This window comes from Neltuma alba, unplaced genomic scaffold (genome assembly GCF_004799145.2).
Source record: "Neltuma alba isolate B1F8T4 unplaced genomic scaffold, ASM479914v2 tig00010758_pilon, whole genome shotgun sequence".
In the NCBI taxonomy this organism is placed as follows: Eukaryota; Viridiplantae; Streptophyta; class Magnoliopsida; order Fabales; family Fabaceae; genus Neltuma; species Neltuma alba.
In genome coordinates, this window is record NW_021635583.1 from 61,491 (window position 1) to 76,093 (window position 14,603).

General features: G+C 34.0%; 2 protein-coding genes across 2 annotated transcripts; both read left to right on the forward strand.

Annotated features, from left to right (window-relative positions):
* Window positions 1–4,454: 4,454 nt before the first annotated feature.
* On the forward strand, window positions 4,455–9,031 carry LOC114758825 (auxin transporter-like protein 1). Its single transcript, XM_028947912.1, has 9 exons — window positions 4,455–5,091; window positions 5,216–5,409; window positions 5,499–5,684; window positions 5,800–5,912; window positions 6,000–6,183; window positions 6,284–6,381; window positions 7,183–7,390; window positions 7,502–7,759; window positions 8,585–9,031. The coding sequence occupies exons 2-9, from the start codon at window positions 5,236–5,238 to the stop codon at window positions 8,810–8,812; spliced, it is 1,449 nt and encodes a 482-aa protein (XP_028803745.1). The 5' UTR covers window positions 4,455–5,091; window positions 5,216–5,235; the 3' UTR covers window positions 8,813–9,031.
* A 2,580-nt stretch (window positions 9,032–11,611) lies between these two features.
* LOC114758821 (uncharacterized) lies at window positions 11,612–13,824 on the forward strand. Its single transcript, XM_028947904.1, has 4 exons — window positions 11,612–11,757; window positions 11,867–11,962; window positions 12,069–12,215; window positions 13,282–13,824. The coding sequence occupies exons 1-4, from the start codon at window positions 11,731–11,733 to the stop codon at window positions 13,675–13,677; spliced, it is 666 nt and encodes a 221-aa protein (XP_028803737.1). The 5' UTR covers window positions 11,612–11,730; the 3' UTR covers window positions 13,678–13,824.
* Window positions 13,825–14,603: the final 779 nt, after the last annotated feature.

Consider the following 14,603-nt stretch of genomic DNA (forward strand, 5'->3'; position numbering starts at 1 on the left):
AATATGTATATATATATTTATAAGATATAAGATTAATATGTTTATAAAAAATTAATTGAGGGATGTTAAAGTCATATTATTGTTAAGATCTACTCTGACAGGAATAATCATACTCTCCAATTTAAGCCAGAAGCAGAATGGATTCATTTCTTCTGAAACCATGGTTTTGGGTTCCAAAACCATGGTTTCAAATTATGGCATAAAAATTGATGCTGTTTGGGTGACATTTCACCCAAATCATGGTTTTGCCTCCCAAATCATGGTTTTGGGAGTCACCCAAACAGGCCCTATGACCTAGGTCTTATGTATAAGAACATTTTATATATGTTGATATAAAATTTATTTTACATATTTATTTTATATTCTATAAATTACAATTAAAAATATGTTTATAAATCATTTCAAACAGGTTCTTGTTATTTTCATGATTATCATTACATCCATCAATTAAAATTTATGGAGCAACACTAGCAATTTATTTTTTACTGCAATAGGAATTTTCAATTTATAATATCTTGTCCTTAAATTTATGAAATTTGAGAATAAATTTGTAATATTTTTTTATGAGAAAGTTTGTGTCTGTGATATTCTACGTATATATAAAAGCAGAGACAGTCAGAGCTGAGTTGTCCCAACACCAAAGCATTCACTAACTGTTGCTGACTGAGGCTGCAATTTTGAAATCCTTATCCACAGCAATTTTCTTACTATTTTATTTTTCAAAAAATATATAAATGGGTTATGGGTCCTCATTTAGCATGGTGGTAATGCAACTCAAACCTTCCAAAATTTTATATAAATAGTTTAAATTTAAAATTTTTAATTTACAGCTCATTAATTTTTTCTTACTTTACAATATTTTTAATAATAAATTAATTTTTTAAAAGAAATGTTAGTAATAAGATTATTTTTATTTTAGATTTTGTATTTATTAAATAAAAAATAATTTAAAATATATGCAAAAATTAAAATAAATATGAACAAAATAAATCTAAATAGTTCAGATTAACGTCAGCAGTTCAGCAGCATATATGCTCTTTTCTTTCTCTTTTTTTGAAATGGAACATTCTTCTAAACTAAAAAAAAACAGATTAGTTTTAAAAGTGGAACATTTTATTGCCAAACAATAAAACTATATAATTCATTCAATAAAATATACTCGTCTGGCTCTATTTATAAGATAGAGAGAATATTTTATTTGATCCTATTTATAAGTTATTTTATTAAATTTTAGTATGAATGTACTATTTTGTTTTCAATTTATTATAGTATAGATATTTATATTTTTTTAAAGGTGTAGAGATTCAATAAGGATAAAATTAGAACATTGTTATATTTTAATGGAGAGTTAACGCAATTTAAGATTTTTTTTAGTTTATATAAAATATATTGAAAGTATTTTATAAATAGGCTAGAGCATTTTATTTATCACTTATTAATCATTAAATTTTGTACTACAAACACTTACATTCATTGATATATAATACTAGTATAAAAATAATATCAAGTTGTACTTTTCATAAATTGTACATAGTAATGGTAATAGTAAAGATTAAGACAATACTTACATCAAGCTGCGTATATTTATTATGTCAAGATCTTTAATCACATATCATATGTTTTATTTTTAAAATATTAATATTTAATAACAGTTAATTATAATTATAAATTCACATAAAATAAAAAAAGACATCTGGTTATATATAATTAGAGAATTTAATATAATGGATACGAATACGAGCAAATTAATGTAAATATTGTCGTAAATGTTGTTGTTGTTGAAGGTATTGTGTCATGCGTGTTACCTCTTAATTACTTCATAAAAATCATGGATTTAATGTTGAGTTTATAATTTCTGATTCTATTGAAAATGTTATTTTCATGAAATAATTTTGAGCGCCGGCGGGGTCCTTTGCTTCTTCATGCTCTTACTTAGGACCTATTTGGTTTGAGGGGAGGGGAGGGGAGGGGAGGGGAGGTTTCATCCTCATCTTGTTTGGTTTGATTAAAAAGGAGGGGAGGGGAGGATATTTAATGATCCCTTATTTGGTTTAAGGAGGGGAGGGAAGGGATAGTAATAATCAATTTACCATTTTACCCTTACATATTAGTTTACGTTTTTTATTGATATATTATATAAATTAATTTACATCTTAATTTAAATCATATAATTTAATAAAAATTCAGTCTTATCATGTTATTATGTGTATTAAAAAATTGGTACAGTAATTTTTTATTCTAATTAATATAATAATATATTTAAAATAATCAAATTAACAAATTTTATATGCTCTAAGAAAAATGAAATTTTATTTTCTTTAGGCTATCTTTTTTTCCAGCTTGAAAATATATTTAATAAATAATATATTTATAAAAAACAATTAATTTTATAATATTATAATTTTTTATTTAAATATTATTTTTAAATAAATTTTTATAATAAATTTTTAATTATAATAATGTATATATTTTTTATTTTTTTATTTAGGATTATATATTTTTTATTTGAAATAAATATTATAATAATATATTTTATGGATAGAAATAGAATATTAAAAAAACTATAAAGACATAATGGTCCAAAAATTTAGCCCCCCTCCAAAAACCTCCAATTTGGAGGGGAGCCAAAATGAGGGGAGGGAGGGAGGGGAGGGGAGCCCCTCCAAAATTTTTAACCAAATGAGGGGAGGGGCTCATTTCCCTTTCCCTTCCCTCCAACCAAACAAACCCTTAATTATTTTTCCCTTCCAAGGAAGGATGTTCAACGATCACGGACAACATTACTTTTTAATTGAGTGCTAACAACAACAACACCAATGATAATGATAATAATATATTTGTTTTTTATTATTTAATTCAGTTTCATGGCACATAAATACTACCTCGGATCCTAATTATAAGAGCCAGTTGACTAATTTGAGGAAATTAAGGAAGTAAGCTGAGTTAGTTATTTGTCCTAAATAGGTGTTGTTATTCCTAAAATATCCTTGTTAATCAAGTGTATTGACTAGAACTATCATTGTTAGAAGGGCTACTTTAAAAAAAATGTATAAATATAAGAGACAAAATAAATTGAAGTCTTATATTTAAAACCAAAATAAAAGTCAAACAGAATCTTATACTCCTCTGGTCCTTATTATAAGACCCAATTTGACTTTTTATTTGGTCCTAATTATAAGACCCAATCCATTTTCTCTCTTATATTTATGCATTTTTTTTCAAGATAATCCTTCTAATAATGATAGTTTTAGCCAATATACTTAATTAGCAAGGATATTTTAAGAATAACAACACTTATTTATTATAAATAACCAACTTAACTTACTTCCTTAATCTCCTCAAATAAGTCAATTGGGTCTTATAATTAGGACCGGAGGAGTATTAAGGATCGGAGGTAATATTACAGTGAAGTATTTATGATTCATTGTATTAGAAACGAATATGATTCATTGTATTAGAAACGATAGATGATTCACCCAACCATTGTACAAATTAGTAATTACCCCGATAAACATAAACATTAAAAGCAATTTAAGCCGTGATGAATTGGCAAAAACATGTAAGCTTTTATTATCCGAATTCAATTAAAGTCCGCATTTAGTATTAAAAATATTAAAATACCACATGACAAAACTTGTTCTATTTTCACACTAAACGATAGTTACTCGTTTTAAACAAATTATTTAAAAAATCATGACACTACTACTACATAGTATCTGAAAAATAAATTAATATTTTATTTAACAAATTTTTGCATCGGGATTTAATGTTTCGGTATATTTAAGATCACTGATAAAAAGGGCTCAGGACCCATGGGACGAGAGTACTATTACGTATGGAATGATAAATAAATGGAAGAATTACAATTAGCTTCTAAAAAAGCGATTTAATTATTTAAAATCTATTGATAATTGAATAGCGTACAATAATAAATTATAGAGTAGGGAATGTCACTTGTCATTGAGATTTCTTAGTAATTAAATTTTCTCATTAAGACTTCATGTTAATTCTCCCATAAGTAAATTAATACATTTATATAAAAAGAATTCTAAAAAAAAGACTGTTAAATTTTAAAATTTTAAATTAGTATTGATTATTATCCTCATAAAAAAAAGATTACATCCAAAAAGTAAATGACAACATATTTTTATAGTAATTCCTAATATGAAATTTTAAAAATTAAACATTTATTTTTTTGAGATTTTTTTATTTATATATGGTATTTTTGCTTGGACAAAAAATATATATACGGATTTTCTTTACAATTTTCTTTATAATTTTCTCTTAGTATGAAATTACCGAATTAGTCTGCGCTCGCCTGCGGACGCCCTACCAACCTGAGACTAGAAGAAAACATCCCATATACTTTCACCGAAGTGAATAGGGGAGCACAGGTTCCCTATAATAAGAGATGCGGCCAGTTTCACATTAAACAATAATCCAAACCGATACGCTTTGAAACAAATTTTGCAGCTTTCCACATTATTTTCTTCGTCTCCTCACGCGCATTTCCTTCAAACAATCTCCCTCCCTCTCCCTCTCAGTCAAGCGTACGTTTTGTCAGATTTCAGTTCTCGAAGTCCAGCAATTGAGCTCAACCCCCACCTCCATTATGGTCCTTTCGTTTCCTTCTTAACCCAGCCTTCTTCCCCCTTTCCCTTTTTTTAATGCCACTCAGTAACTGTTCCGTGCTCGCTGGGTTTTCGTCTTTCCATGTCTAATATACCCCCCCATTCTCTGAACCTGCATTTAACACCTTAACCGATTTGCGTAATATCTGGGGAGCCGCACAGGATCAAAAGTTCATCAATGTGTATTTAAGGCCCTCCCACTCTTGGAATTTGAGTGTTCATATCGAGATAGTTAGAGAGAGTAAATATTTTCCAACTGAGCAGAGCCGCAAGAGCAGCCCTATCAGGTGGCTCTGCGCTGCTGATACTTTATTTATCAGAAAAGGAAACGAGTTTATGCGCTGTGAGTCCCATAGGATTTACGACATAGCCAGCTATATATAAAGTCCCCTGCTTTCCTCCACTTCTCTCTGCATATCCTGAGGTTGAAATTCTCTCCACTCACCAACATTGACCAGGAGTAGGTCCCTTTTTCTTTAGTTTGGTATCTTTCACAGGGCGAAATCTCTCTCGCACTGTGTCAATTTCTCTTCGATGGTTCAATTTGAGTTTTGGTATCTGTCTGATGCAGGCTTTTTTTTCAGATCCTTATAATCTCGACGCAATGTCCCAACAGAAGCAAGCCGAGGAAGCCATAATGCCAACCATGAATCCGACGACTGAGCGTGATGAGAGTGAGGGAGGAGCGAAAGGGGATGGCTCTGCTTTTACCTTCAAATCCTTTCTCTGGCATGGCGGGTCTGTCTATGATGCCTGGTTCAGCTGCGCTTCGAATCAGGTGACAGCCTACGAATCCACAAATGCCCATCTCGTAATTCATATGCTTAGATACGAGATTTTAAAGTTTTTTGTTACTATGCCACGCAGGTTGCCCAAGTTCTGTTGACGCTGCCGTATTCTTTCTCTCAGCTGGGAATGCTTTCGGGCATCATATTCCAAATATTCTATGGTTTCCTTGGAAGCTGGACTGCTTATTTGATCAGCGTTCTTTACGTCGAGTATAGAAGCCGGAAAGAGAAAGAGAACGTCAGCTTCAAAAACCACGTCATTCAGGTCAACAACAATTTTCAATAATCTCTTACTTTGATCCGAACTCAGAACCATCGTGCTGTGAATATCTGTTTAGAACAATTCTTACTGATCGTTACTTCAATTTAACTCCTGGCAGTGGTTCGAAGTGTTGGATGGCTTACTGGGTCCATATTGGAAAGCTATCGGACTGGCTTTCAACTGTACTTTCCTCCTCTTTGGCTCTGTTATCCAGCTTATTGCCTGTGCAAGGTCTCCATTTAACTCCCAAACTATTTCGATTGATATCGTTTTGGATAAATAATTTTAATTTTAATGGGTTTTTATGTATTTTTGCAGTAATATATACTACATAAGCGACAAGTTCGACAAGAGGACATGGACTTATATTTTTGGAGCTTGTTGTGCCACCACCGTTTTCATACCGTCGTTCCATAATTACAGGATATGGTCCTTCCTGGGCCTTGGCATGACCACTTACACCGCTTGGTACTTGACTATCGCCGCCGCCGTACACGGCCAGGTCTGCCCCACCAACGGTGTTGATTTTCTCTGGTAACTTGTCTCTCTCTCCATTATAGCCGCTGGGATCTGAACTTCCCCTTGCAACACTGTCGTTTCAGGTTGACAATGTGACGCACTCGGGCCCAACCAAACTGGTTCTGTATTTCACAGGCGCCACCAATATACTGTACACTTTCGGCGGGCACGCCGTCACAGTGTAAGCCCTTCTTTTTAAGCTTTTGTTCATTGAGTCGTGGACATAACCAATCATGGTACTGTGTTGTTTATGATTGTCTCTTGGACAACGGTTCAAAGGGGAGTAATAATAATAATAATGGGAGGAATGGCCCCCCATTCTTTTGCAGCTTTTGCCTGCGTTCTAACCGGGGGGGCTTGGAAATAAGACAAATGGTAAATCCTAGCGCTTTTTGAAGCACTCGTTATACAATGTCTTGTCTTCTAGTTACACTCTGTCACTCATAATATAAAATTGTAAACTCCGATTTTGCTTTTCCCCCAAGATAGCTCCCACATAATGGTATACTCTGAAATTCACAGTGCCAATAATATTGTACTGCCAGTCTGCCACATAAGTAAGAGAATTTTTCAGACTGCCCAACTGGGTGTCTGAGAATTGAGGAGCCATAGATTAGGGAACTAGTACATTTAAAATCTCCAAAGGATGTCTTATATGTGAATTTCAGGTTACTATTATATTTTAGAAAGGCAACAAAACTAAGAAGGTGTTTAGGTAAAAATAAAACCACGGTTTTAAGAGTTTTTTTACAGTATACGAAGTAAATATTTAGAAGAATTTGTCTCGATTTGTAGAAAAATGTTTCTGAAAAGTGTTTCCGGGATTATCCAAACACCTCCTAAAAATTAAGAGATGTTCATAACTTGAAAACTAAGCCAAGTACGGCGAGTGAAGTTGGCCAGTTATGATGTCCTTTTTGATCGAACTGGTTTTAGAGGATGAAATGTTGATTCAGTATTATTAATGCACATTGTATTGCAGGGAAATCATGCATGCTATGTGGAAGCCACAGAAGTTCAAATACATATATCTCTTTGCCACAATTTATGTGTTCACCCTAACCTTACCATCCGCAGCTACCATGTACTGGGCTTTCGGAGACGAACTCCTCCATCAGGCCAATGCCTTCGCGCTCCTCCCTCGCACTGGCTGGCGTGATCTCGCCGTCATTCTAATGCTCATTCACCAGGTCCATACTCTGCCAAGTGCTTGACAAAATGACTCTAAGAAATGAAAAGTATAGAGCTGTGGAGTTTTAGTCTTTTTCTGTAACTGATGACTTGTGTACACAATTGTGCAGTTCATAACATTTGGGTTTGCTTGTACGCCATTGTATTTTGTGTGGGAGAAAGTGATAGGAAAGCATGACACAAAGAGCATATGTGCAAGGGCTCTTGCTAGGCTGCCTGTGGTGATACCAATATGGTTCTTGGCCATCATTTTCCCCTTCTTTGGCCCCATAAACTCGGCCGTCGGCGCTCTTCTTGTCAGCTTCACTGTCTACATCATCCCTGCCATGGCCCATATGCTCACTTACAGGTCCGCCTCTGCTCGTCAGGTAAATAGTCCTAACTCTTTTAACTGTGGCCACCCTGAGAATCTTAAGCCTGACTTCAAATAGCTAGTCAGAATGTTATGTCAGGTGAAGCATTTATCTTCAACTAGTAGTCAAATTTCAAGTGTCCCGCATTTTGTCAGGTTCTAAGATATGCCATCAGGCTTGTGATCTCAAAAGCAGAAATGAAATGAATAGGGCTGTAATCTGTATGTTGTGAAAAAACAAGTGATGTCCAGTTATGCGTTGGAGACAGATGGTAATGCCCAAAATCCTAACCAGATTGATATAGGCATCTGAAGAGACGGTTGAACTAACTCAGCGGAGTGTATATTTGGGGAAGATATGAGTTTGAATCCAGCTTCGATGATTTAACTTGGAATTGACTTCCAAGGTCACAGGCAGTGCAAGTCATGAGAGCCCCACCCGTGATATAATAACAAATTATTCAAACTTTGAATCTAATTAGAGACAAGAAGTTGGTGTCATTTCTTTGTCATTCAATTATATGCTATATAGTCATAACTAAGACCTGGGCCACCCCACCCAGCCTTCACTAGTGACCCTACTCATAACACTCAAATACTCACTCACTATTCTTATCCCTTGACCTAACGCAATGGTATTGAGCTGGAACTGCTCATGAGCTATACAGTGATTTTTCAAAGATTGAATTGTACTGAACTGTTGATAACATGTGTGTGTAAAGAGGCAGACATTAATAGATGGCATTATATTACAAACCAAATCAAATTTACGACTTCTCACTTATGACAGATCTTTCATATCACTAAGCTACAAGGCTAACATATATGTTTGAATGTGCAGAATGCAGCAGAAAAACTTCCGGCGTTCATACCGAACTGGCCGGCGATGTACGTGGTGAATGCTTTGGTGGTGGTGTGGGTTTTTGTGGTAGGGTTTGGATTTGGAGGGTGGGCTAGCCTCACTAATTTCATTGACCAGGTTGGTACCTTCGGCCTCTTCGCCAAGTGCTATCAGTGCCATCCCAAGCCGCCTCCTCGTTTCAATCACACAGCACCTCATCGTCCCTGAACACAAGAGCTCTCTTTTTTTGTGCTCTATAAGCCTTAGTTTTTTTTTAACTTTCTTCTTCTATGTTCTTTCTTTTTGTTTAATCTTCATATAGATGTCTACAATTGTGGCCAATGGATGCTTGATGTTCCCTTATATAACAAGGCTATATATGTTATTAATGATTATAGTTAGTATCATGTGCTTGGTTAGTGATAAACATGATTGCTCGCAACGTGATGGATGTTTGCCGTATAGCGATACCAAGTCTTAAGTTTCTAGTAGTAATAATGGCTTGCTTTCTGAAAAGACTGTAGGAGATCATTATGATTCCTTGGCAAATTTAACTTTATAGCTTACCCAAGCTAACAATTATTTTGTACTCCTTCCGTTCCTTATTATAAGAGACATTTGATGCTTATGGCATGTTTCTATATATAAGAGACACTTAAAAGTTGTCTCTATTTTTTTGTATTGATTTTCTATTTTACTTCTATTTATTTTGTTTCCAACTCATACTCTCTCTCCCTCCCACTTCTCTTTTTTTAATAATTTAATTGTTCTCTCTCATACTCTTTCTCCTTATTAATAGGGGCATTGTTGGAAAAAACATTATACTTTTTACACATTAATTGTCCTCAACTAATTTTAACTGTTTTTTTTATCAACATAATTTAGTTATTTGTCTCTTATAATAAGGAACGGAGGGAGTACTTTTTTGTTTGGAATACAAGTTTTGTACTTTTAAATGGGGCCCTGGAGTAATTATTGGGTTCTCTCAAGAGTACCATCTCATCTTTACTATGTCCAATTAAGCGCCTACTTGGATTACCGTTGGAGGGGGAGAACGTGCACCGGAATAAAAAAACTGAGGTTTGTGGCTTGCTTAGAGATTTTAGGATGTTTTAGTGGGCTTTTTGCCCAACCAACTTTGGTTGCGGTTAAACGCCCAAAATTTGAGCTTCTTGAGTTGCCAATAGAGAGAGAACGTAAATGATGATTGACAAAAAAAAAAAGATATTTAAGTGGGTCTCATCTTGATTTAATGATTTGATTTTTTTCGGTAATAATATAATTATTTTTCATTTATTGTTTTTTTTAAATTTATCAAATTATATATATATATATATATATATGATATACTATTTGAAGTCTTTAACATAAGGCCCACTAGACTAGTTTGAAGAAATTAAAAAAACTAAATAAATTACTTAAGTATATCATTTGTTATATGATTTTTCTAAAATATTTATACATATAAATTAATATATAAGTCAGACAAATTGGTCTAGAGGAAAACAATTTTTTAGTTATTTTATATGTAAACTTATTTTTTTATTACTTATTCAAACATGTTTTAATTTAGCAAACTGACTTTTATAAAAAAACCAATTTAAATATAAATCATATTAAACTAATTGATTTTTACAAAATTCATATGAAATAAAAGTCAGTTTTGCTACCGCTAATCCAAATACACTCTAAAAAATACCAAATCAACGTATGCAATTGATGATGTGTCACCTTATGTGTCACAGCCTTTTGAGTTATGTATTTATATAATTTTCTCTAATTAGCGGGGTTGCAATTTTAAACTCCGAAGTGTTCATTATAAGTCCGTGTGGGAAATATAGGCTAACCTAAACTGTTATCATAATTCATACATACAAGCTGAGCAAGCTACCTCCCTTTTCTATAATGGCTGGAATTATATCATCCTGGCCTGTTAAATTGACGCTATTTTTTTTCAAGAAAATCAAAATTCTTATAAAAACAATCATAATTTTGAGAAATAAATGGTCAAATTATCAAATTTTCACAATCCACAATTCTCAGCGCAATTTTCTTTTTTTTTTTTAATATAAAAATATGTCTTTTGATGTTGGTGACAACATTATGCACACGCAATCATATGTCAAAGCATTTATTTTGGAGAAATTGACAAGCATTTTGCATTTCCTCCAGAAAGACAAACTTCTATTATGAAGCCGATACCAACATATGGCTGGAATATATAAAATCATTATTTTTTTTGGCCAGAAAAATGGTTACATTTCATTCATGTCTGAATTACTACTATTTCCTTAAGTTTCAAGAATGTTCTTTTAGTTTCAGCTCCAAAAAAAAAGAAAAAGAAAAGAATGTTCTTTTAATGAATTTAATGTAACGCGTGTAGAAATTCTCTTTTTTGTTCAAACGGAGATACCTTCTGTGATAATTATTATAAAGCATTTTGCGAATAGTAGTTTTTTTTTGACCAGAAGCGAATAGTAGTTATTACAAGTCACCAAATGATATTCTGATTATATTTTTTTTTTAAGGTTGCTCTTATATAAAATTTAATACAAGTTTTTTTCTTCTCAAGATGCAATTTATAGTTTTAAATGAGTTAATCTAGACTTTTTAATATTTTCAATTAAATTTTTTTGAAAAGATAAAAAAAAAAATTTAACACATCTACTGAATTTAATTCTCTTCTGATTCTATTTGATTATAAATCATTCTAACATGTTTTGCCAGAACTTAAAGCAATTTAATAGTATTACTTGTAAACAGGATAGAAAAAATCTCATCTCTTTTGATCATTAAATTAATGGATTAATTTTTGACGATGCCAAAGTTAAAGGGCAAGCCTTCGGAATCGAGTTGAATGGATTCAGGCAAATTAATTTTATCAGCGAATCCATCACATAAATATTTTTAAAGAATCTATCTTCTATCCATTAACCCTAAATTCTTCCCCCAAAAACCGAAATTCGATAAAGAGGGAATTAAATTTCACGTTCATTACGTTGCTTGGAAAACAAGGGATTGGTACCCGCCAAGATTCTCCCAGGGAATGCGAAGAGGTTGGAGCCGCGATTGCTTTTTGAGTGCAAGGAGAACGACGTCTCTTACTACTGAAAGCTGAGAGATCTGCAAGACGAAACCACACTTCAATGACTTCTGGGCAGAAAAAAAGAAAGGTTTTCACCGCTGGGTCATCATATTTACTTTTTACTTTGAATTTCTTGAATCACAGTTTGTCTCTTCTATGTCTTATGGCTTCTTCTCTTGCAAAAATAATTAAATCAGGTGGGGTTGATGCGTATTGACGCCGCCATGGATTCCCTCTGTCCCATGGGTTTCTCCAGAGATTTGGTGCGTAAAACTGTAAACAAGCTCCTTAAGGTGAGTCGTCTGGAAGCTTGATAACGGGAAAAGGCTTGCGTTTCGACCTTGAAATCTGATATAGGATTTGTGTAATCGTATGAAGAGATGAACGATTGTGTTTCAGGCCTATGGTGGAGATCAAGGTTGGGTCTTCATCGAGGAAGCATCTTACAAGGTGGTTATTGATGCAATCCTTGAAGAACAAGAGTCAAAAGAGAAGACTGAACTGGAAAACGCGCATCCGAAGTTGTTGGAGTGTTCGTCAATACAGGTGATCTTGATTTGGTCTTAATACGTACATTTTACTGTTTTCTCTTTGCAATTGATGAATCTTCCCACTCTTCGAGTCTGGTTCCAAAGCAGAGCTGATATGACGTAGTAGAATTTCCAGGCTTGCTTGTAACCGATGGTATGCGGATGCTGGGTTCGCAAGTGTCAAAAATGGTTTGAACACGATTATTCCTGCTTTTGTCTCGAGGCAAACGAATGGCTTCAACTTTACTTACTTAGTCCCCCCCCCCCCCCCCCCAAAATGATAATTACCAATATTCATTCATGTTATGTATAGTTTAAACTCTAACTGCAAAATTGTTGGTCCCTTCTGAACTAGCATTACAGATAATTAGTTTGATTAGAACGAGACTGGGTTTATGATATGCACATGCTTATCTATATTTGGCCTGTCTCGATCCCTTGGTATGCATAATGTTCACATCGTTCTATGTTATGATGAAGATGTAAGATAGTTTCTACGTTTCAGCTGTCATTCTGATTTCTAGGCCTAAATCTTTCAAGCAAAGTTGTAATCCTCATCTGCATATTCAGTCTCCGCTTTGTTACTAGTCACGTCGTTCTTGAATATGCCGGGCGGGACCTGTTGTTTCTAAATGAGGATGCACCAAAATATTGGATATAAATGTCTAAGATCCAATTGCAAATATTTTAAATACAATTTGTCTTAACAAAATGATATGTTGTTTGTGAGTTTATGATATTATTTCTCCGTTCTTTTTTCTCATCCCAGGTATTTCGGTTTTCTGTTGCTGCTTTTCAAGTAGAAAGTAGAATGTTCATTTTAGCTTATGCAAGTGATTGATTTTACTGCATATTTCCAATGTTAGAGTACACTACAATGCAGCAGTTTCATGCACACTTTTGATTAGGACTCTGATGGTATTTGACATGTTTTGGACATGATTTACATTGACTGGATGTTCACCCATACTACTATTTATGCAAAAAAGGGATGCCCATAGCGACGGCAGACATTGTTATTACAAACTATCCTGTTTCCTCACGTATCTAACATTTAATTTATCTGGAATGGTAAATCTCAGGCTGAGTCTGTAGAACAATCTCAATCCCTTCAAGATGATTCTGAATGCATCAACCAATCAATAATGCCGGATGTCACTGGCCACTCTCATACATCACAGGCAAAAGTCACTGCAGAAGTTGCCTCTCTGGCCCAGCACATTCACTCTGAGGCACCAATGGATAATTCTCATCACCCTCTTGAAGATATCCTTGAACACAAGGCCACTACAGAAAATTGCAGGGGGGCACCGACTGTTGCTGATGTTAAATCTCCAGGAATGTGTCCGAGACCCTCAATGGAATTGGGATCCTCCTCTGTTGTAAGGAAGCGTAGACCCTGCTTTGGGTGGATTAGTGACGATGACAATGATGAGAGTGATTTGGTGTATCTATTACCAGCCCCATCAAAAGTTTAAAAATCTTTAACAAGATTCGGTTTACAAAGATACTATAGACATGTTGACATGGTTTATGATTTTGCTAATTTTCTGTAGTTTGCTTTTATTATGCATGTTATGTGATAAATTCTCTATTTCTCTGATAGTGTGTCCATATTCTGATCTCTTGGCGTCTTGTAAATGCTGGTAGATATACTCATTTGTTCCTTTTTGCAAGTGTTACGTGACGAAAGAGGGGCTCAGGGATTGGTAGGTCCCATTGGCAGGTGGGGTCCATGCTAGTATGAATTTTCAGAAATCTAAACAAACGACAAGTGCATCATAGCATGACATTGAATTTTCACAAAAATTGCTGGATGAATTTTTGAAATCAGAATATAATGAATTACAATAAAAGTACAAACATGGGAGGATCAATTTAAGAATGTATTTGTATCCAGAGATCAAAATAAAAGTTTCTTTAATACCCACTCTTCGTTTCCTGCCCTGAGAAACAATCTATGGACAGAATAAGAAATCCACCATCCGTCTTAACTTGCATCTCACTTTCATTATCGTTCGAAGATTCAAGACGCGATTGTTAGGAACTCAAATTTATCTCAAATCCAAAGAAAAAAACGCTGTTAGGTGTGTACATAGCTAATTTACATTAATTCGCAATCAGTTTCATATAACGTAAGTAGGCAAATACTCTTTGGTGCTTTTTTTTTTTTCCCTCTCTTCCTAATCACATGTATTCCCTATTGAAAACAATCACGTTCACGGTTACTCTCATTTTCATGACACTCTTACTGTGATGCTTTTGGAGTGTGACGGATTCCAATTCCAAGTTAGAAAAGCTGGAGGCCTCTTAGGCCCATTGATCTTTAGACTGGTATTTCACAAATTTTTTTTCGGTAGAGACTAGCATTTCACAATTGTATTTGGATGGTCTTTTTCTGGTT

Bases quoted from the DNA above. Each gene is read 5' to 3' on its own strand.
- LOC114758825 (XM_028947912.1), top strand. From the start codon at position 5,236: ATGTCCCAACAGAAGCAAGCCGAGGAAGCCATAATGCCAACCATGAAT. The intron at 5,685-5,799 runs GTCAACAACAAT...AACTCCTGGCAG, and splicing joins TCAAAAACCACGTCATTCAG to TGGTTCGAAGTGTTGGATGG. The intron at 6,382-7,182 runs GTAAGCCCTTCT...ATTGTATTGCAG, and splicing joins GGCGGGCACGCCGTCACAGT to GGAAATCATGCATGCTATGT.
- LOC114758821 (XM_028947904.1), top strand. From the start codon at position 11,731: ATGACTTCTGGGCAGAAAAAAAGAAAG. The intron at 11,963-12,068 runs GTGAGTCGTCTG...ATTGTGTTTCAG, and splicing joins CTGTAAACAAGCTCCTTAAG to GCCTATGGTGGAGATCAAGG. The intron at 12,216-13,281 runs GTGATCTTGATT...GGTAAATCTCAG, and splicing joins TGGAGTGTTCGTCAATACAG to GCTGAGTCTGTAGAACAATC.